At 41.5% G+C, this 22047-nt stretch overlaps 2 protein-coding genes across 2 annotated transcripts; one reads left to right on the plus strand and one right to left on the minus strand.

The window, feature by feature from the left end:
- Positions 1 to 330: 330 nt before the first annotated feature.
- LOC131729996 (type 1 phosphatidylinositol 4,5-bisphosphate 4-phosphatase-like) lies at positions 331 to 19994 on the minus strand. The gene is made up of 8 exons (XM_059020236.1): positions 19888 to 19994; positions 16845 to 16901; positions 4561 to 4724; positions 4051 to 4157; positions 3728 to 3839; positions 3555 to 3607; positions 3253 to 3343; positions 331 to 2872 (listed from the first exon to the last, which is right to left on the minus strand). Exons 3-8 carry the CDS (start codon positions 4672 to 4674, stop codon positions 2729 to 2731), a joined length of 621 nt encoding a protein of 206 aa, XP_058876219.1. The 5' UTR covers positions 4675 to 4724; positions 16845 to 16901; positions 19888 to 19994; the 3' UTR covers positions 331 to 2728.
- LOC131729995 (skin secretory protein xP2-like) lies at positions 6683 to 15312 on the plus strand. The gene is made up of 3 exons (XM_059020235.1): positions 6683 to 9882; positions 12156 to 12233; positions 13188 to 15312. Exons 2-3 carry the CDS (start codon positions 12220 to 12222, stop codon positions 14029 to 14031), a joined length of 858 nt encoding a protein of 285 aa, XP_058876218.1. The 5' UTR covers positions 6683 to 9882; positions 12156 to 12219; the 3' UTR covers positions 14032 to 15312.
- Positions 19995 to 22047: the final 2053 nt, after the last annotated feature.

The raw sequence follows: 22047 nt of genomic DNA on the forward strand, positions 1-22047 counted from the left end.
AAAACACTGAAAAAAAAACCCACGCACATATAAAGACATGAACGGCTTAAATTCAATTTGTTTCATTCTACATAAAAAGGTAACCTAGAAAAAATATGTATCTATATCTATATTTATATATATATATATATCTATATATATATATATATATAAAAATGAGATCTCTTTCAATTAGTATCTGGAACATTCAGGGCCTGTATTCCTCAACTTTAGGGCTGAACAGCACAGACCCGGAATTTCTTATCAACATAAAACACATTATTGTTCTACAAGAGACATGGTGCCGTCATGTCAATCAATCAGGAATGGTAGAGACCCAGATTTATAAAAGGATTGCACAAAGGATGTTTTACGACTGTATAAAATGGCATTGAGGGTTCTCAATTTTTGGTTTGGATTTATAAAAGGCACGCAATGCATAAACACGCAATTAAGATGTAATTTCCGGGAGTGGTGTCTCTTTGCACTTTAGCCCTTGATACATATGTAATTGTGCATATGCATATGTAATTCTGGGGGTTTCTGAGAGATTTTGCAAATGAGGTCTATCAAATATGTTCTTATGTTCTAATATTCCAACTAATTTATTAAAGCTGTCAGTAATTGCGGGCCTCATATTTTCGTGATTATTTTAAGAACTCTGAAAAGCAGACATAAAATTGCCACAATCAGACAGTGGCGACCCCTTACAACCGTAGATCCTGACGCCTGTACTGAGCCCAAACTCACCTACAGATGAAAACATCAACCAGACATACTTCAGGGGTGTGAATGAGCGCACATTCAGCAAGCTGCCTGGATCGCAGTGCTGGAGGTTTAGTTTTTATGAATTATAATTCACACAAGAGGGCAAACTGAAGTGTTTACCAGTGAATAGTACACATATTTGCCCCTTCCCGCTTCCCTTTCAAATACTTTTATAAATCATTATCACTCACATACAAACACCATTACTTTCTTGGAATATATATATATATATATATATATATATATATATATATATATATATATATATATATATATATATATATATATATATATATGAATAAATAAAAGTAGGAAAAGCCAAAACAAATTAGTAATACTCTCCTATAATAAACTCCTAACACTAACGGCACCCTTACCCATGGAAACAGATCTCAACATTATAATTGTACAGGTCTGTGAGCCATCACATTTTGTAACATTTACAGATGAAAGATGTTTTTCAGGTGAAGAATGTGTTTTTGTGTTTCTCTGATTATCAAGTGTTCTGGGTAACAGCAAAGCTCAAACCTGAGCAAAAGTTTGACAAATTGCACTCTCAGGGAATTCTGTGTGCTAAGTGTGAGGTGGGCTATAGTGTCTGGGTGAGTTAGCTATTATTAAATATTTACCTGGTAAAGTGCAGATGGCCAGCCATAAACCTTGTGCCACGATAAGATCTGGCATAGCAAATATTTACAATGGGAATAAGTCTTTAACCAATCAAATGAATATGTGTACTTTTTTGTTTTCTTGTACTTTGTAACCTAATGCTGATTTGCTGTAGGGAGAGAACTGTATAAAGGGACAGGGAAGATGTATCTCACTAAGTATCCTTGAGAGGAGCTTCCAGTTCTGTGGTCGTTGTGACCAAAAGACAATAAACTTGTCAAACTGTTTAAGCTTGACCTCTATTGTATTGTTTCCGTGTTCTAAAAATATTTCTTACAGAATTGGCGTCACAAACAGGATTCCTGATTGCTCGCTCACCTGACTGCTGAGACAGGCTAGAGTATGCTGTGGCTTACATACTTACTGTGCTTAGGGTAAGGAAATGGAACACATTTTGTCTTATACGGTTTTATACGGCTTATAAGTGTTGCTTGCTGACTTAGATAAAAGCGGATCGACATATCCTGTAAGGGAAGTGTTTATATGTATGTATATGTATGTGTGCAGTGGACTCTGGGACTGTTCATGCACTTGATACAATGTAACTGAAAGTTTTGGTGGAAGATGCAGGTGTGCGTTCGGTGTTTGTAGCATGGATAGATTGGGCATGAGGAATTGTGGGGGCATGTTTGTCTGGGATAACTGCATTTTAATTTAAAGGGTGTGAAGAGGTTTGAACGTCGTGTTTTCAGATATTTCTTGGCAGTGTCCAGTGCCGATGGTCTTGAAGCTTTCATGCGGACAGTCTTGGGAGAGCGCTTGCATTTATTTTGCTCAAACCAGTTGCAGTGTATTGGGGGTATGAATGATCCTGGAGGCTGCTGTATATGTGTGTGTGTGTATATATATATATATATTTATGTGCACTGCATTTTCTTTATTTATTTGTATATATTGTTGTTGTTTGTGCCATGTATGTGCTTTGACAACACTTATTTTTACATGCTAATAAAGTCAATTTGAATTTAATGACAGAACAATTATTATTATTGAGATTGGCTAATTAACATCTCTCTCTCTCTCTCTTTTGCTCCATCCCTCCTCTCTCTCACTCACTCTGGATTTTTACTGTAAGGCACATTTGTAGCAATAGGCGGGTGTGTTGCCTTACTTTTGAATTCTCCTTTAACAAGAAACTTTTTATAATAATGTCTGTCTCTGTAACCCCCCCCCCCCCCCCGCTCCTCTAACTCTCACTCTCTCCAGTTTAATCAGTATAGTTATAAATCAGCTCCTCTCTCTCCTTTTCTCCCACCCCTCTCCCTTCCACCCCTCTCCTTCCTCTTCCTCCTCCTCTCCTCCCTCTTTCCCTCTATGTGTAGTTCTGTACAGGCTCGCTGATTTTAATGCAGGCCCAGTAAACCGCCCAACCCAGACAAACCACACACAGAACCAGAACCACAGCCCAGATGGCATAGATCGCTCCGTACTGCTCAGCCTCCTGCCAAGTGCAAGCCTGAGAGAGAGAGAGAGAGAGAATGAATAATATTTGCAAATATTATTATTCAATTACATTCTCTTTTTACTCCTGCTTCATCAGATGAAGGCTGTGAGCTGAAACATATTAAAAGCTGAAAGATATTAAAAAGAAACCATGAAAAGTGTTTTTGAAAACAGAGTTTGAGTGAGTTGCTCTATTTGAGTGCAGACCTTTCTTGACCTGTTTGGTCTTAATTCCTTGATATTTTTTGGGAGGTGACGCACCAATTCATTTGAAAAAGACTGAACTTGAGTCTGATGGTATATACCATTTAAACACATTCTAGAATGAAAAGATTTTTGGGTGTGGCCATGTAGCTCCCCCTGCCCCCCCATCCCTCCCTCCCTCCATCTCACCATTAGTCCTCCAGCAATGACAGCAAAGAAGAGACCCAGCATGAAAAAGTAAACACAGCGTTGCCAGGGGTAACGCCGTCCAATAAAGGACCTGAGAGAAAGACAGGGAGAGGGCAAAAGAGACAGTTATACATGATAACATGATTGCATTATGATAAAATGTGAGGCTCAATTCTGGACTGTGTAAGTGGCAGGGTCAATGTGTGTGTGTGTGTGTGTGTGTGTGTGTGTGTGTGTGTGAGAGACAGACAGACAGACAGACAGACAGACAGACAGACAGACAGACAGACACACAGACTTACACTTTCCGACAGTGAGGGCATCTGGCGAGTTTCTTCTTTGTAAAGTCAGTCCACTGAAACAGAGAGAGAATTATTATCAATCTTATTGATTCTTATTCTGATTATTATTACAGTACTTGTGATTATTAATTAGGATGATGAATATGAAGATGAAGATGAATTGTGAATCGCACCAGGAATGTGTGAGCGCAGTGTCCACAGCTCACTCTGGCTCCACAAGGCTGCAGCTCTGGGCTGACAGGACCTGAATCTGACTCCACTGGACCCAAGTTTATAATTCTCTTACTGAGACAGATAGAGAGAAAAGGAGCGGCAGAGAGGGAGAGAGAGCAGAAGAGAGACATAATTACATATGTGTGTGTGTGTGTGTGGGCCTGAATCTCCTTTCTCCCCTCCCCTCTCCCCTCCCCTCTCCCCCTCCTCCTCCTTCTCCTCTCCCCCATCCCCCCTCCCCTCCCCTCTCCTCTTTCTCCCCCATCTCCCCTCCTTCTCTCACCAGTAAGGACGGGGACAGGCCATTCTCTGTGAAGTTGCTTTGCAGATCAAGAGACAGTTACAAGGACAGCGCACATACTTCTTACCAGGAGGAGGGTTCTTAATGGGCTGAGAGAGGGGGGGGGGGAAGGGAGGGGGGAGAATGAGGTATGGGAGAAAGAGAGATGGGGAGAGAGAGAGAGGGAGGGGTTGAAAGGGGGAGAGAGAGAGAAAGAAGGGAGGTTAACACAGATACACTGACTACTTTTCAGTACAGTAATAATTATAATAATTATTATTATTATTTATTTCTTAGCAGACGCCCTTATCCAGGGCGACTTACAATCGTAAGCAAAAACATTTCAAGCGTTACAATACAAGTAATACAATAAGAGCAAGAAATACAATAACACAGAAATACAATAATACAGACCTAGCTTCACACACTCATGCACACGTACACGCATACATACTTAGACACATGTTGAGACACGCACACGCACACAGATGCAAACACACACACTCTCCTCACCGTTGCCTCGTTGCAGACCCCACACTTAACAAGGTGCTGGTGGCTGTCTGCCTTCACACTAATGAGGGACTGACATACACGACAGTTGATCTTGGAAGTGCTGCCCGACATCATTAGGGAGTAAGGAGGAAGGTCTTCCTCGATCGGGAGAACTGAGGGGAGGTCTGGAGAGAAGGGGAGGGAGACGGACAGAGAGAGGTTAATAGAGAGACAGAGGGAATGAGAAAGAGAGAGGGAACGAGAAAGACAGGTTAATAGAGTGTGCGATAGAAAGAGAGGGAGGGTGAGGGGGGAGAGAGAGAGAGAGAGAGAGAGAGAGAGAGAGAGAGAGGTAAACCAAAAAATTCTGCACAGACCAGATTGGCTGTGTGGTCACTGTGAGACAGAAGAACTGGAAACAGAGATGCACTTTCTCCTAAATTGCCATATACTCCCAACCCAAGATCATTTACTTGAAAAAATGTAAATTTTCCTCCCCCATTTCCCAAAAAGCCAGAAAAAATGGCAGTCCTCCTGGGAGAGGGACACACAGCCCCACTGGCTGCCCAGTGTGTGTGTGCCTGTCATGCAAAACTGAAAGATCATAATTGGATAAGTCTTCACCCCCCTGAGTTAATACTTGGTGGAGGCACCTTTGGCAGCAATTACAGCTGTGAGTCTGTTGGGATAGGTCTCTACCAACTTTGCACACCTAGATTTGGCAATATTTGACCATTCTTCTTTACAAAACTGTTCAAGCTCTGTCAAGTTCCTTGGGGAGCGTTGATAGACAGCAATCTTCAAATCATGCCACAAATTTGCGATTGGATTTAGGTCGGGGCTCTGACTGAGCCACTCAAGGACATTTACTTTGTTGTTCCTTAGCCACTCCAGTGTAGCTTTGGCTGTGTGCTTTGGGTTGTTGTCATGCTGAAAGGTGAACTTCTGTCCCAATTTCAGCTTTCTTGCAGAGGGCAGCAGGTCTTCCTCAATGACTTCTTTGTACTTTGCTCCATTAATTTTCCCTTCTATCCTGACAAGTGCCCCAGTCCCTGCTGATGAGAAACATCCCTGTAACATGATGCTGCCACCACCATTCTTCACAGTAGGCATGGTGTTCTTTGGGTGATGCGCTATGCTGGGTTTGCGCCAAACATGACACTTTGCATTTAGGCCAAAAAGTTCCATTTTAGTTTCGTCATACCACAAAACTTTTTGCCACATGGCTACAGAATCTCCCGAGTGTTTTTTTTGCATACTTCAAACGGGATTCAAGGTGGGCTTTCTTGAGTAATGGCTTCCTTCTTGCCACCCTACCATACAGGCCAGATTTGTGGAGTGCTTGGGATATTGTTGTCACATGCACACTTTGACCAGTCTTGGCCATAAAAGCCTGTAGCTCTTGCAAAGTTGCCATTGGCCTCTTGGTAGCCTCTCTGATTAGTCTCCTTCTTGCTCGGTCATCCAGTTTGGAGGGACGGCCTGATCTAGGCAGGGTCTTGGTGGTGCCATACACCTTCCACTTCTTAATAAACGTCTTGACCGTGCTCCAAGGGATATTCAAGGCCTTTGATATTTTTTTATACCCATCCCCTGATCTGTACCTTTCAACAACTTTGTCCCGGAGTTCTTTTGAAAGCGCCTTGGTGCTCATGGTTGAGTCTTTGCTTTGAAATGCACTACCCAGCAGAGGGAACCTACAGGAACTGCTGAATTTATCCTGAAATCATGTGAATCACTACAATTTAACAAAGGTGGAGGCCATTTAACTTGGTATGTGATTTTGAAGGCGAATGGTTACACCTGAGTTAATTTAGGATTGCTATTACAAGGGGGGTGGACACTTATCCAACCAAGCTATTTCAGTTTTTATTTTTAATTAATTTTCTACAAATTTCTAGAATATTTTTTTCACTTGGAAGTTGTGGGGTAATGATGTGTAGATAAATGAAAAAAAAACTATTTTAATGCATTTTAATTCCAGGCTATAAGGCAACAAAAGGTGAACATTTTGAAAGGGGGTGTAGACTTTCTATAGGCACTGTATGTATATATATATATATATATATATATATATATATATATATATATATATATATAATTATTATTATTTAGCAGACGCCTTTATCCAAGGCGACTTACAGAGACTAGGATGTGTGAACTCTGCATCAGCTGCATCAGCTGCAGAGTCACTTACAACTACGTCTCACCCGAAAGACGGAGCACAAGGATGTGAAGTGACTTGCTCAGGGTCACACAATGAGTCAGTGGGTGAGGTGGGATTTGAACCGGGGACCTCCTGGTTACAAGCCCCTTTCTTTAACCACTGGACCACACAGCCTCCTTGGGTCATTCCTTGTCAATTCAACCAGCCAATGTCACCATACGTCACACATTTGGTTAAAAATCGGCAAAAAGTTAGTAAAAGTGTTTGTTAGAAACTTTGTGAAATTTGAGCGGTCAACTCTTTATAGTTCCTGAGATTTTCGTGTTTATACCTAGGGGGTACCACCCTGCCAATGTTCTGTGAAAACACACACACACTGCTTTTAAAGGCTAATAATGTTTGAAATAAACATGTTAGATACCCAAATTCACCCCCATATAGATTTTTGGTCAAAAATAAAATAAATAAGATCTGTTCCTCTCCTGCCCCCAGAGCAGGTCTGTTCCCTCATTCCCCCAGAGCAGGCCTGTTCCCTCATTCCCCAAGGGCAGGCCTGTGCCCTCATTCCCCAAGGGCAGGCCTGTGCCCTCATTCCCCAAGGGCAGGCCTGTGCCCTCATTCCCCAAGGGCAGGCCTGTGCCCCTGCCCCCAGAGCAGGTCTGTATCCTTTTTGCCCTAAAAGCAGACAGGTCTGAGCCCCTCCTGTCGAAAGAACAAGTTTGCCCTTGCATCAGTGGCAGATATTCTCTCATCTCTGCCCCTAACCCAGTCTTATTTCCTTTTACCATGATGTCTAGAAACCAAAAGATTGTTAGGTTAACATAATGAACAACATTAATATAACCTGGCCTAGAATAACAGAATATTACCCATTTAAACAAAGTATAATTTCAATGTGAAAAAGGCAGACATGCCCTAGCGAGGGGCATGGGGCTCTGTTAGGGGCAGATATGAGACACAGATCTGCTCTCGGGGCAGGGGCACAGGACTGCTCTCGGGGCAGGGGCACAGGACTGCTCTCGGGGCAGGGGTACAGGCCTTCTCTCGGGACAGGAGTGACAGTCCTGCTCTCAGGACAGGAGGGAAACAGATCTGCTTGTCCTTTGGGGAAGAATTACACTGACAAGCCTCATTCTGTATCAGCAACATTAAATAGCTTACTATGCATGATTAAAAAGCATGTCTGGGGCTTCCGAGTGGCGCATCCAGTAAAGGCGCTCCACGTGGAGTGCAGGATGCGCTCTATAGTCTGGACGTCGCGAGTTCGACGGGTCGGCCAGGGTGTCCTCGGCTCACCACGCACCAGCGACCCCTGTAGTTGGCCGGGCACCTGCGGGCTTGCCTGTAAGCTGCCCGAGAGCTGCGTTGTCCTCCGACATTGTAGCTCTTGGGTGGCTGCATGGTGAGTCCACAGTGTGAAAAAAAGCGGTCGGCTGACGGCACACGCTTCGGAGGACAGCGTGTGTTCGGCTTCGCCCTCCCGAGTCAGCATAGGAGTGGTAGCGGTGAGCTGAGCATAATAAAATAATTGGCGATTCCAAATTGGGAGAAAATAATAAAAATAATTGGCAACAACTAAATTAAAATAAAAAAAAAAAGCATGTCTAAAACCATCTTGACAAAAAAGAACCACTAGCAGCATTGTTTTTCATGCATTTAAAAATGAACTGTTTTAGTGCTCCAATATTTTCCCTTACCACTTTCAGCTGTCATTGCACCTGATAAATCCCATGTTTCATAATGGAATTCTTGACAACTCCTATAATCGAAAAATGTAAATATATTCTGCTACGTATATTTTTTAGACGATACAGGTCATGTTCTATCTAAGCCTTTTAGTCCCGCCTTTGGCAAAAATCAAGTAACCAATCAGACGCGACACATTAGTTCTGCCCCCAGAGCTGATCTGCCCTCAGAGCAAAGTTCATTTCCAAAAACTCAACTGAGCTGCTTGAACGGACAAACTGCACGTGCACGTCACAACAGAACACCCAGCGTGGGCATGAACATGAGCACAGCGTCATCGGTGAAGAAATAAAACAAACTGGCATTTAAATGAAATTATTATTATCCTTTCGACAAATATTACCTACAAAATCCCTCATATATAACAACATGTACCAGAAGCTCTCTGCGTAACCAACAATAAATATATCAATATAGACCTGCTGAATAACCTAGCTATATGAATAATCAATGAAAATAAACCCCCAATTTTAACGTTAGCTGTCTTTTAACACACTATTATGTTTCACTTTTTGTACCACGCACCCAAGCGAGGCAGTCAGCTACTGTAGCCTCCTCTCGAACCATGCACAGCTTCACTGCTTTCAAAACGTAGCTACTGCTGTTGCATAGTATTTAAATGCGAACCCCAAAAACGTTCCGTTAGCATGCCTCCTTCTTCTTCTTCTTCTTCTTCTTCTTCTTATTACTAATAAACAGCGAAGTGCAATAGATTATACAGAACAACCCATCCAATACTGTAATAAACTGTAGTACAGCATTATAAACTCTGGTACGGTATAAGGTTACTACACTAGATTCTGGTATCAGTTTACAACACTAACCCCGATGCTATACCTCCTACAAAAAGAAGGGAGGTCATGATTGTTGGGGACTCCATACTGAGAAACACAGCAAGTTCAGTTCGCAGTTTGGACCCCCTTACTACAACAGTGTGCTGCCTTCCAGGAGCCTCAGTCAAGCACATCACTGATAATGTGGACAGGCTCCTAGAACGAACAGGAGATGACCCGGTAGTAGTCGTCCACATTGGTACAAACAACATTGGAAGAGACAGACCAAGATCCCTGCAAAACAAATTCAGAGAGCTAGGAAGGAAATTAAAAGACAAGACCAAAACTGTGGTATTTTCTGGGATACTGCCGGCGCCTTGCAAAGGACCATATGGACAGCTGGAAATACAAAATCAAAATGCATGGGTGAAATCGTGGTGCACACAGGAAGGCTTCACCTTTCTTGAACATTGGAGCACTTTCTACAACAAGGACTATCTATACAGGTGGGACGGACTGCACTTAAACAGAAAGGGAACCAATCTACTCGGAGAAAGGATCCTTCAGGCGGTACAGAAGCATTTAAACTAGAAAGGAAAGGGGGAGAAAACAAAAAAACAGAAGGGAGACTACATCAAAACAAGGGCAACAACTCAGGTAAGACCACTATTAAATGTATTTATCTTAATGCTAGAAGTCTCAGAAACAAAATGTTAGAACTTGAAGCTACTGCACTAACAAATAACTACGATGTGATAGGTGTTACAGAAACTTGGTTGTCTGAGAGTGATGGAGACGAATATAATATTAGTGGGTACACACTGTATAGGAAAGACAGGCAGGACAGAAGAGGGGGAGGGGTAGCGCTATACATAAGAAATAGCCTTGAAGCCCAGGTGTTAAATCAGGACAAAGAAAACAATGCAGAATCAATATGGGTCAGAATAATGGACACAAATTCAAAGGGCATAATAATAGGAGCATGCTACAGACCGCCAAATTCAGACGCTGAGCAAAATAATCTGTTGTACAATGACATTCGAAATGCGTGTAGAAAAGGAGAAGCCATACTAATGGGGGATTTCAACTTCCCCTGTATAAAATGTGAAAACCCAATGGGGGGCACGACGGACGAAATTGCAATGGTGGAAATGACAAATGACTGCTTCCTAACGCAATTTGTCAAGGCACCGACTAGAGGGGAGGCATGCCTTAATTTAGTCTTTTCAAATAATGAAGACAGAATAACTAAAACAGAGGTCAGAGAGCCATTGGCAAACTCAGACCACAACATGGTCTCATTTGAAATATTTTTTAAAACCCCAAAAGTAATGACTAAAGCTAAGGTTTACCCATTTATACAGTTGGGTTTTTACTGGAGCAATTTAGGTAAAGTACCTTGCTCAAGGGTACAACAGCAGTGTCCTCACCGGGGATTGAACCCACGACCCTCCGATCAAGAGTCCAGAGCCCTAACCACTACTCCACACTGCTGCCCCTATTATATATAAACTTATGGAAACTATAATAAGATCCAAAATGGAAAATTACCTATATGGTAACAATATCCTGGGAGACAGCCAGCATGGTTTTAGGAAAGGGAGATCATGTCTAACTAACCTACTTGACTTTTTTGAGGATGCAACATTGAAAATGGATAACTGCAAAGCATACGACATGGTTTAATTAGATTTCCAGAAAGCTTTTGACAAAGTCCCGCATAAAAGATTAATTCTCAAACTGAACACAGTAGGGATTCAAGGAAATGCATGCACATGGATTAGGGAGTGGTTAACAGGTAGAAAACAGAAAGTACTGATTAGAGGAGAAACCTCGAAATGGAGTGAGGTAACCAGTGGTGTACCACAGGGATCAGTATTAGGTCCTCTGCTATTCCTAATCTACATTAATGATTTAGACTCTGATATAGTAAGCAAACTCGTTAAATTTGCAGACGACACAAAAATAGGAGGAGTGGCAAACACTGTTGAAGCAGCAAAGGTCATTCAAAATGATCTAGACAGCATTCAAAATTGGGCAGACACATGGCAAATTAAATTTAATAGAGAAAAGTGTAAAGTATTGCATGCAGGCAATAAAAATGTGCATTATAAATATCATATGGGAGATAGTGATATTGAAGAAGGGATCTATGAAAAAGACCTAGGGGTTTATGTTGACTCAGAAATGTCTTCATCTAGACAATGTGGGGAAGCTATAAAAAAGGCCAACAAGATGCTCAGATATATTGTGAGAAGTGTTGAATTTAAATCAAGGGAAGTAATGTTAAAACTTTACAATGCATTAGTAAGACCTCACCTAGAATATTGTGTTCAGTTCTGGTCACCTCGTTACAAAAAGGATATTGCTGCTCTAGAAAGAGTGCAAAGAAGAGCGACCAGAATTATCCCGGGTTTAAAAGGCATGTCGTATGCAGACAGGCTAAAAGAATTGAATCTATCAGTCTTGAACAAAGAAGACTACGCGGCGATCTGATTCAAACATTCAAAATCCTAAAAGGTATAGACAATGTCAACCCGGGGGACTTCTTTGACTTGAAAAAAGAAACAAGGACCAGGGGTCACAAATGGAGATTAGATAAAGGGGCATTCAGAACAGAAAATAGGAGGCACTTTTTTACACAGAGAATTGTGAGGGTCTGGAACCAACTCCCCAGTAATGTTGTTGAAGCTGACACCCTGGGATCCTTCAAGAAGCTGCTTGATGAGATTCTGAGATCAATAAGCTACTAACAACCAAACGAGCAAGATGGGCTGAATGGCCTCCTCTCGTTTGTAAACTTTCTTATGTTCTTCTTATGTTCTTAATACACCCTGATAAACTGGTACACTGATATCAATATGAATTACTTGTATATTTGTAATACATTTTGATAATGTATTGCAAGAAGTATTTTTTTTCTCGGTCAGGGGCAGCGGCTGTGTAAATGTTTCTGGAAACATTCGTCACAACACTGTACTTGGACTCATTACAATGTCCTGCTTTGGGTGAGTAAAAATGTCTGTGTGTGTGTGTCAATGTGTGTGTGTGTCACTATGTCATTGTGTGTGTGACAGTGTGTCACTATGTGTGTGTGTCAGTTTGCATGTGTCAGTGTGTCACTATGTGTGTGTGTCAGTTTGCGTGCATCAGTGCATGAGTGTATCTGTGTGCAGGGTTAGAAACTAACAATACTGTGCTGCTAGTCCAAAGGACCAGTACCTTTTAAACTTTTAAACCAGTAAACTTGGTAGGCCTGGTGTAAACTTACTAGTCCTAATGTGAAGTGCCGAACAACAGTTGGGGTCTGTGGCAATGTGCTCCGCCCCTGTGTGCATTTCTGTGTTGTATGTTGCGTGTGGTGTGTTAATGTTGGTGTATAGGCATTGGTACACGGGATATAAACGGGTCTGTGTTTCACGTGTGATTTAAAATGTATAGTTGTATTTATGCACGTTTTACTCACTCGGGGTTGGGTGTTCGGTGAGTAGTGAACGAGAGAGAGAGGAGGAGAAATAAAGTTAAAGATAAATATTTATAACAATTGCTATCGCGTGCTGGTAGGACCAGCACAATGCTTGTTTGTTTATTTACTCACCGTGTTTGTGTGTCTGTCCGTCCACCGTTTGTTTAAGTGTTAGTCCATTTTGTTTGTCGATTTATTTTGGAGCAAGTGCCGTGTCCTGTCTTCTGTTTGTTTAAACCTTTTATTTATAATAAACCGCGCAACAGCGCTTTCATCATTTCACCTCATTTCTCTGTGTATTCATTTCCTGGTTCTGACGGCACCACTCAGCTAGCCGTGTGACATATGGTGCCCTGCGTGGGATAACAGCGCCTCCAAGCGTCAGACCAGGAGAGGTGTTTTTGTGTAAAAAAAACCCCACAGGACTGTTTAAAAAAATAAATAAATAATGCCTATGCGAGGGTAAGCATTACTTTGACGTCTGTCCCTTCCGCAGTTATGAGGAGGAACTAGCACCTGAGTGGGAGGAGCCCGTGCATCCAGCGCCCAGACGGGGGGACCACGAGCGTCCAACGCCCAGACGGGGGGACCGCGGGAATCCAAAGCCTGAGAGACAGCTGTTCCCACCTCCACCAGCAGAGCAAGAATGCCTGCTGTTCCCACCTCCACCAGCAGAGGGAGAATGCCTGCTGTCCCCATCTCCACCAGCAGAGGAAGAATGCCTGCTGGTTTCCCTATCACAACCAGGAGAGGAAGAATGCCTGCTGGTTTCCCCATCACAACCAGCAGAGGACGAATGCCTGCAGGTTACCCCATCACAACCAGCAGAGGAAGAATGCCTGCTGGTTTCCCCTTCCGAGGGAGAGCCACACCAGTCCCCTGCAATAGGGGGAGCGCCGCATCAGTCCCCTGCAATAAGGGGAGCGCCGCACCAGTCCCCTGCAATAGGGGGAGAGCCGCACCAGTCCCCTGCAATAGGGGGAGACTACACGCTGCTCCCACCTTCGTCGCCAGGAGACTACACGCTGCTCCCACCTTCGTCGCCAGGAGACTACACGCTGCTCCCACCTTCACCGGCAGGAGCAGAGCAGCTGGGAGCTGCCTCTACCTCCGCCACTTCCACCAGCAGAGGGTCAATGCCTGCTGGGTCCACTTCCACCAGCAGAGGGTCAATGCCTGCTGGTATCACTTCCCCGACCGCCATCTTCACCCCCAAGAGGAGAGGAGCAGGAGTTACCTCTGCCTCCATCACCACCAGGGGAAGAGGTGCAGAAGCTGCCTCTCCCTTCACAAACAGTAGCAGGACTTGCTGCTGGCATTCCTCAGCAACCACTACATAGTCTGCTGAGGGGAGCACAGCAGAAAACAGCCCGGCTGCAGCGGCTACGAAGAGGGCCAGCACCGCCGCAGCCACTGCTACAGTGGCCAACCACAGCACCACGACTGGTCCTGACTCCGGCACCGCCCAAGGATGCCAGCCTCGCTTCGCCCAAGGATGCCAGCCTCGCTTCGCCCAAGGATGCCTGCCTTGCATCGCCTGGGGCTGCCTGTTGCTCCGCATCACAGCAGGAAGTACTGTGGCCGGAACCCCACCAAGGGGAGCTGCCGGCCACGAAGAAGGGGGAGGAGGTCTGGAGACCACCAACCCCAGCAGCAGTTTCGTTGCCGGAGATCGTGGGGGAGGTCAGGAGACCTGCTCCCACTGCAGCACGTGCGCTGCAGGAAGTACTGTGGCCGGAGCCCCACAAAAGGGAGCTGCCGGCTACGAAAAAGAGGGGAGGTCAGGAGACCACCCCCCAAGCAGCCTTTCTGCTACCAGGACTACCCCGGCTGGAGGAGCCAGACTTGGGACTATTAATGTCTCTGCTGACAGCATTTCCGCAGGAGTATGCCACCCCGCTGTCAGCATTGCTGCTGACAGCCTTACAACCTGTGGGCCCCTTGAAGCCTCTGGTTCTGGCCCAGGACTTTGTGCTGGACTTTTGGGCTTTTAAGGGGGGAGGTGGCCGTTGAGGCCATGTGTGCTGCGCACAAGGGGGGGTATATGTGGCAATGTGCTCCGCCCCTGTGTGCATTTCTGTGTTGTATGTCGCGTGTGGTGAGTTAATATTGGTGTATAGGCATTGGTACACGGGATATAAACGGGTCTGTGTTTCACGTGTGATTTAAAATGTATAGTTGTATTTAGGCACGGGATTGCACATCACTTCACGTGCATTTAAAGTATATAATATGTGAGCACGAGGTTGCACATAATTAATTCACGTGCTGGTTCAAGTGAATAATTAATTAGTAATTGAATCCCAGCACAACAGTATATATAGATGCACGTTTTACTTACTCGGGGTTGGGTGTTCGGTGAGTAGTGAACGGGAGAGAGAGGAGGAGAAATAAAGTTAAAGATAAATATTTATAACAATTGCTATCGCGTGCTGGTAGGACCAGCACAATGCTTGTTTGTTTATTTACTCACCGTGTTTGTGTGTCTGTCCGTCCACCGTTTGTTTAAGTGTTAGTCCGTTTTGTTTGTCTATTTATTTTGGAGCAAGTGCCGTGTCCTGTCTTCTGTTTGTTTAAACCTTTTATTTATAATAAACCGCGCAACAGCACTTTCATCATTTCACCTCATTTCTCTGTGTATTCATTTCCTGGTTCTGACGGCACCACTCAGCTAGCCGTGTGACAGGGTCCCAAAAACAGGCTTAGATTTTATTTTGCTAAAAAACAAAACACCGTTATAAATTTAGACTAACATTTTTTTTTTTAACAAAGCACCTTCGTAAACACTCATACAGATCGATCAGTCACCTATTTGCACCTCGTTTCTTGTGTGCTGAGAAACTGACACTGACAGCACCAGACAGGATGACAGAGGAAAGCATTCTCTCAGCTGTGTCACCCTGCCGACCATGAAGCTCTGCCTGAAACTGACAGCGTTGACACAATGTTTATCTGATTGTACATTACGTGTTGCTATTTACAAAAATGCTGGCTGGCTATGAATTACTATCTATAATGCACGTACACATGCGGTCTTCACTAAAGTCCCAATTTAGAGACAGTACGTTTCACTGTAGCCCTCGGGATGAAATTGTTAGAAATACTGGATGTGCAGCGCAAGGTAAAGTACACACCAAGGCTTAGGTGGGTTGCTCTAGCACTGTGAGCTGATGCAAGGGCACTGAGGCACCAAGCATGGTAGCATGGAGCACCAACGCACATCCTTCATTTTGTTGCTATTATCATTAAATTAATTTAGATGGGATCCAAGGGCCAGGTTAACTATCACTGGGAACTTAAAAAGCGTGGGCATAACAACATGTCTTTGCATTTATTTACTTTTCTATATGTGTTTTGTTACTGGCTTTGTGCTGGGGTGTAACGTGAGAGTATGCCAGTTACACAGGAACTACATTTCCCATCATCCTCCTGCACACTTATGTATTGGTGGAGATGATGAAAAATGTAGTTCTGAACATCTTCTAAAAATGACATGTGAAGCCATCTTGGAAAGAGCACAGTGGACTGTAGTTTAAAAGTGGTCAGGATGGTGTATACTTCTCACAATCTACAATTCGAAAGGTGATATAGACTAGAAGGAGACAGATATGATTGTCATGGCTGTAAAAACTCACGGTTCTTATTTGATCATTGTAGTTTATGTTGAAAACATTAATGTTATTGATTTCATTTTTTTCTTTCAAATCCCCTATTTATACAGGTGACGTTTTATCACTTTAAGATGCCACAAATCTGCTAAAAAGAAACACTCCAAGTAGGGAGTCTCTTCCTGAGACTGCAGCTTGACATCATTACATGACTGTGACGATGTAGGTTAGTTATTTATGATTTTAAAATGCCAAATCAAATATGCAGTTGAATTCTTTTATTTGAAAATAACTACAAAAACTAAAACCAGAAGTTGACCTGGGAACTTTTGTATGGCTGGGAACTATTGTATCTTACAACAGAGTGAAAAACAAAAGGAACTCCATCACTGTTAATCCCCACAGCAAAGCACAACGAGACTCACGAACATTCCATAACTGATTGATAAATTAACAGTGTTTACAATGGGTTGAATTAAATAAAGAAAGGTGCTGCGGGAGGGGAATCCTATACATATAAAAAGATGACATGTCAAATAACTTACCTGGGAGGGAGAGAGGGGATCCTTTGTTCTGGGGTGGTATGTTGGCTGCAACCAAACCTGTAAAAGAAAGAAAAATAAAAAGACGGTTGGAAACTTTTCTTTGAGTTTGAAAGCGGTGCCTGCTTGTGTCTATTGTGCGGAATAGGAGCACATATTCCTTACGGTAGATAGGACCAGAAAACAGCGAGTTGAGAAAGATTAAGCTCATGGTTTATTTTTGGGTTAAAACAATGGTAAAGTTTTGCTAATTTTTTATTTCAAAATAAAATACTTACCGGATCTAGAGACAATGGGGTAGATGTGCTAAAGTATTGCGCCTGTTTTAAGAGTCGTAAACCTGTCGCAAGCTAGTCAGAAGTGTCAGGTGACGTTGTTACCTTTTCTTTCTTAATTACCAGTTAAAACAGCTTTTAGAGACCTGATAAATACACAGACCTCAAGGGCCAGAGCACAACAGACACAAACTAACATTTAATTTCTATTAAATGCTCTGGGTTAACCCCTAAACAATATTATTAATATTAGCAATGCTCACCAACACACACAAATAACCAATAATCACTTCAGTGTTTGAAAAGAAAAAGATTTGCAGTTTATTTCACAACATACTGCAGGAGCTTAAGAGTGTGTGTCCTATCGGAAAGCAGGCCAGGCTGAAAGAGAGGGAAAAGTTGTTGATGTGGGTTCGGTCGACTGTCCTATATATTTATCTACATATATAGGTAAATATTTTACAATGGTCGCCCTATATATTTATCTACATATATAGGTAAATATTTTACAATGGTCGCCCTATATATTTATCTACATATATAGGTAAATGTTTTACAATGGTCGTCCTATATATTTATCTACATATATAGGCTAATGTTTTACAATGGTCGTCCTATATATTTATCTACATATATAGGCGAATGTTTTTGACCTTCTGAGGGAGTGATGATCAGTCACTGTTTTATGTCTTTATTCTCTTGTTTGATCCTATGCAGCTAAACCCACTACTGCAATTCTAATGTACTACAGCACTCAGTTCTAAGTGCATTAAGTCTGCATAGCGCTAATGGGAGCCCAATCTATCCTATTATAAGGAAGCCCAGATACTCACCTGATTTGGTATTGGCACAGGGTTTGGTCGATCAGTTAGTTTAGAACAAGAGTTTTTGTTCAATATGCTTAATAAATAAATATAACAGAAGAATATACGTGCATATAACCTAGTTCAGACATGATAGCCCAGGAAAAAAAGCTGAAGAAAAGTTTGAAGCAGTTAGCCTGCAGTGACGCACATTATAACAAGCTTGCATTAATCTTCAGATAAACGAATCAACAAGTGTTACACATTGTAAAGCTCTGATATTTTTATTTTTATCCTGGACATCAAAAGGACTCAGAATTACCAAATCAGTGAGTGAAGTCACATTTAATGCCATTGTCAAATATAGGTTTCATTGCTATCTAAATGATATTGGACTATTAAAAAAAGGTAATTTTAAAAAATGTTGAATGCCTTGCTAAATATGTCATCACACACCACTGAATAGTAGCCTATATTAAAAAAAAAAATTGTTTACAGGTTTCTCTAACAAAACTGGAACTACTTACAGAAATATATTAGCCTGCTTTTCCACAAAAATACATTGACATACGGTAAATCATGCCATAGGCATATTACTTGAGGGAGCTGTTTGTATAAAAAGTGATACAGCTGTCATAGCAATGAATTCAGAAACACGTCATCATAACTGTATTGCTACTGTACAGGTATTGAAAGTGAGTTAATACAGAAAGTGGTTTCTATTCCAAAAGAAACTGTAGCCTGCTTGTGAACAGGACATTAATACCATGCTTTTGTATCACTCAGAGTTTATTTGCTGCCTCCTTGTTCATTGCTTTTTCGAATATCGCATTCTATATTTCCCCTTCACCACTCATCCCAGGTTGAGGCTGGCTATATAGGTCAGTCTATCCAAAAGACAACGGTCATTTATTCTGAAAAATGTTGCATATCTCACGGAATGCTTATCTCGCTAAAGTGTCGCAACAGAAATTCAAATGAATATATTGCTGGTCTCTTCATTTACATATCTTCTCTGAGTACAGAGGATTTTTTTGCCAACAGTAGCAACAAAAACGCTAATTGCGGTAGTTTGCCCTGCGACTGGCCTTTCTTAGTACATAGGCCCCAATGAGTTGGTGTTGGCTGAAGCTGTCGGGACAGCCATTCTAGAGAATGTGTGCGCAGATAACGCAACCTATTATAGTCGTGAACGCGACTTTGGACATAGTTTAACCCGTGGGAGGGGCTATGGGTTCAAAACCTATATATAGCTGAAAATAGCTCATTGGGAGAGAGAAGTTGGCCGCAAACAGTCATAAAATTTAGGAGTCGCAGTGTACCTATAAATCTCGAGTATAATTAAAGGTCACACTTTATTTTAAGGAGCACCTATTAACTATTAACACACAAACAGTAAATATATTAATACACATTTGTTATGTCTGTTAATAGTTAGTTAACAGTTAGTAGATAATTTGTTACTTGATTTGTAGTAACATTTCTAAAAGTTTATAAATTCATAAATTGAAGTAAATGTTTAGTAGCACTTATTAACTATTAATGAACAAGAAGTAAACAGATTAATAAAACATGATTTCATATTATTTTAATAGTTAGTTAATGTGTAGCAGACCATGTGTCAATTCATTTATTGTACATTTTCTCACAGTTAATTAATTAATTACTAAATTAACGTAAATGTATGGGCTAAATATTGTGACAGCACCTATTAACTATTAATGAACAACATTATATATATATATATATATATATATATATATATATATATATATATATATATATATATATATATATATATATAATGCTTACTTGTTCATTAATAGTTAATTAAATGTAGTAATTAATTCATTAACTGAGAAAAGTTACAATAAATGAATTGACACATGGTCTGCTACATATTAACTACTAGAACACGTTCATGAACATTTTAAGTTGTAAGTTCTAGATATAAATGGTAGATCTTACCCAAATTCACTTGTGCAGACAAGGGGTGTTCTGGTACCAGACCAAGAGAAAGCTGTAAGTTTCTTGAAAAGAGCTATTCTTTATATACACAATATATACACACACACCCCCCCACACACAACCACACACCCACACAGGCAAAATGAAACTTTGCTTCAGGGCAAGGTAGGTGAGTATTCTACCATAAATGACCATTAAATCATAAAGTTAAAAGCAACAACGGCCTTAAATCATCTTTGTCCTGCCCTGCTAAATTTTATTGATAATAAAACAAAAACTATTATCAGTGCCAAAAAAAGCACCTGTTTTGTGCACCAATGCAGGGGGTGTGGTTACATTTGAAACCTGGTGTGGATTCTTTTTTCTCAACTATTAAAATCAACTTTAACCGACTGTGACAGGCTGGCTGTAGGCATGACATCAGGCCAGAAAGAAACACAAAGGCCCTGTCCACACTACATAACCGATCTCGAGAACCGTACTCGAAACCGCTCTAATTAATCCAGCTCAAAGCCTCCACACTGAAGTACCGTTTCATGTTTAGTCAGGCTTAATGCGTCCACACACCATTAGAATAGTTCAGTTACAATTCCCAGCAGCGTAACAAACCGTGGAAATTAATACGATAGTATCCCACCATGCACTGTATTTTATTTTAAAATAATGTGTTATGCCCCATATTAACAGAGGTCCATATTGCATAAATGAAATATAACAAGTATTGTGGAAAAAGTAAATCCGAACACACACACACAAGTAGGGCTTGACGTTTTCAGGTTTTATTTTTTATCAGATGAAGTCCCTTTAAACAAATTCAGCTGATTTTGTTTTATAATAAAACTCAGACAAAGCTGTTAGTTACAAAACAATCTTTTTTTTTTTTTGTGGCAAGTGAAACTGAAGCGCTGTGGTGCTCAGTGTTTTATTGTAAGATAAAAGGTTTAAATAGAAAACATGACACGGCACCTGAGGCCCAAGTAAATAGACAAACAAAACGGGCTAACACTTAAACGAACAGTGGACAAACAGACAAACAAACACGGTGAGTCAAAACAAATAACAATTATTATTTTAGTTTATTTTAGTTTACTTTACTTTCTCTCCTCTCCACACCCGTTCTCCACTCACTGAACACACAACCCCAAGTGAGTGAAACGTGCATCTATATATACTGTTGTGCCGGGATTCAATTACTAATTAATTATTCACTTGAATCCCAGCACATGAACTAAATCTGTGCAACCCTGTGCTTACATATTATTAAATACTTTAAATGCACATGAAGTGAAGTGCAATCCCTGTGCCTAAATAAAATTATACATTTTAAACACTCGTGCTCATTACCCACATTATATCCCGTGTACCAACTACAATACACCAACATTAACACACTACATACAACATAAAACACAAAAATGCACACAGGGGCGGGGCACATTGCCACATCGACCCATTGTAGCAAAGTTTAACCTGTAGGGTAGGTGCCTTCAAATTTTGTCAGAGGCTTCTTTCTTCTCCTCATGAATAACAAAAAGTCTACAAGTTTGTAGTTTACTGTTAGCGGGTTGGTCAAAGTTTTGTTATAATCCAGACCTGAACATCTCACAGTTGAAAATAGGCTATAATGATTAGCTTACAAAAACAAACTAATATTTTTGTACATTGTACACATTACATCTAAAATGACTCCAAACTAATAACAAAAGCTATTGCAGTGCGACGTCTGATTAAATAGGGTAGTGATTATTGAATCATTCCTTCAAATAAGAGGAGGCATGCTATACTGCATTGTGCATACCGGTTAATAGACAGGCTTACACACACATTGGATACACTGGTGCTGCTGTACTCTGAAAAGCTACACAACATGTTAATCAATCAATCATTTTTTATTTGATATAGCGCCCTTCGCAATGAATTGCCACCGAGTGCTTTCACATTATTGGTCAGTGCATTAGAACACAGTACATCAGAATAACTATAGGGGCAGAGGAGAGAAAAACAAAATAAATCTCTGGGGTTCCAAGGCCTGATGGGTTGCCTCCTTCCAGGCAGTAATTCAGGTGTAAGGCAGTAAGTAAGTCACTCTCATGTGTATTTTGAACAGTCCATTGCGTTGACTTCACCTAGCCTAACATCTTCTCCACACTTCCTCTGCTG

The sequence above is a fragment of the Acipenser ruthenus genome, unplaced genomic scaffold (assembly GCF_902713425.1).
Source record: "Acipenser ruthenus unplaced genomic scaffold, fAciRut3.2 maternal haplotype, whole genome shotgun sequence".
Taxonomy (NCBI): Eukaryota; Metazoa; Chordata; class Actinopteri; order Acipenseriformes; family Acipenseridae; genus Acipenser; species Acipenser ruthenus.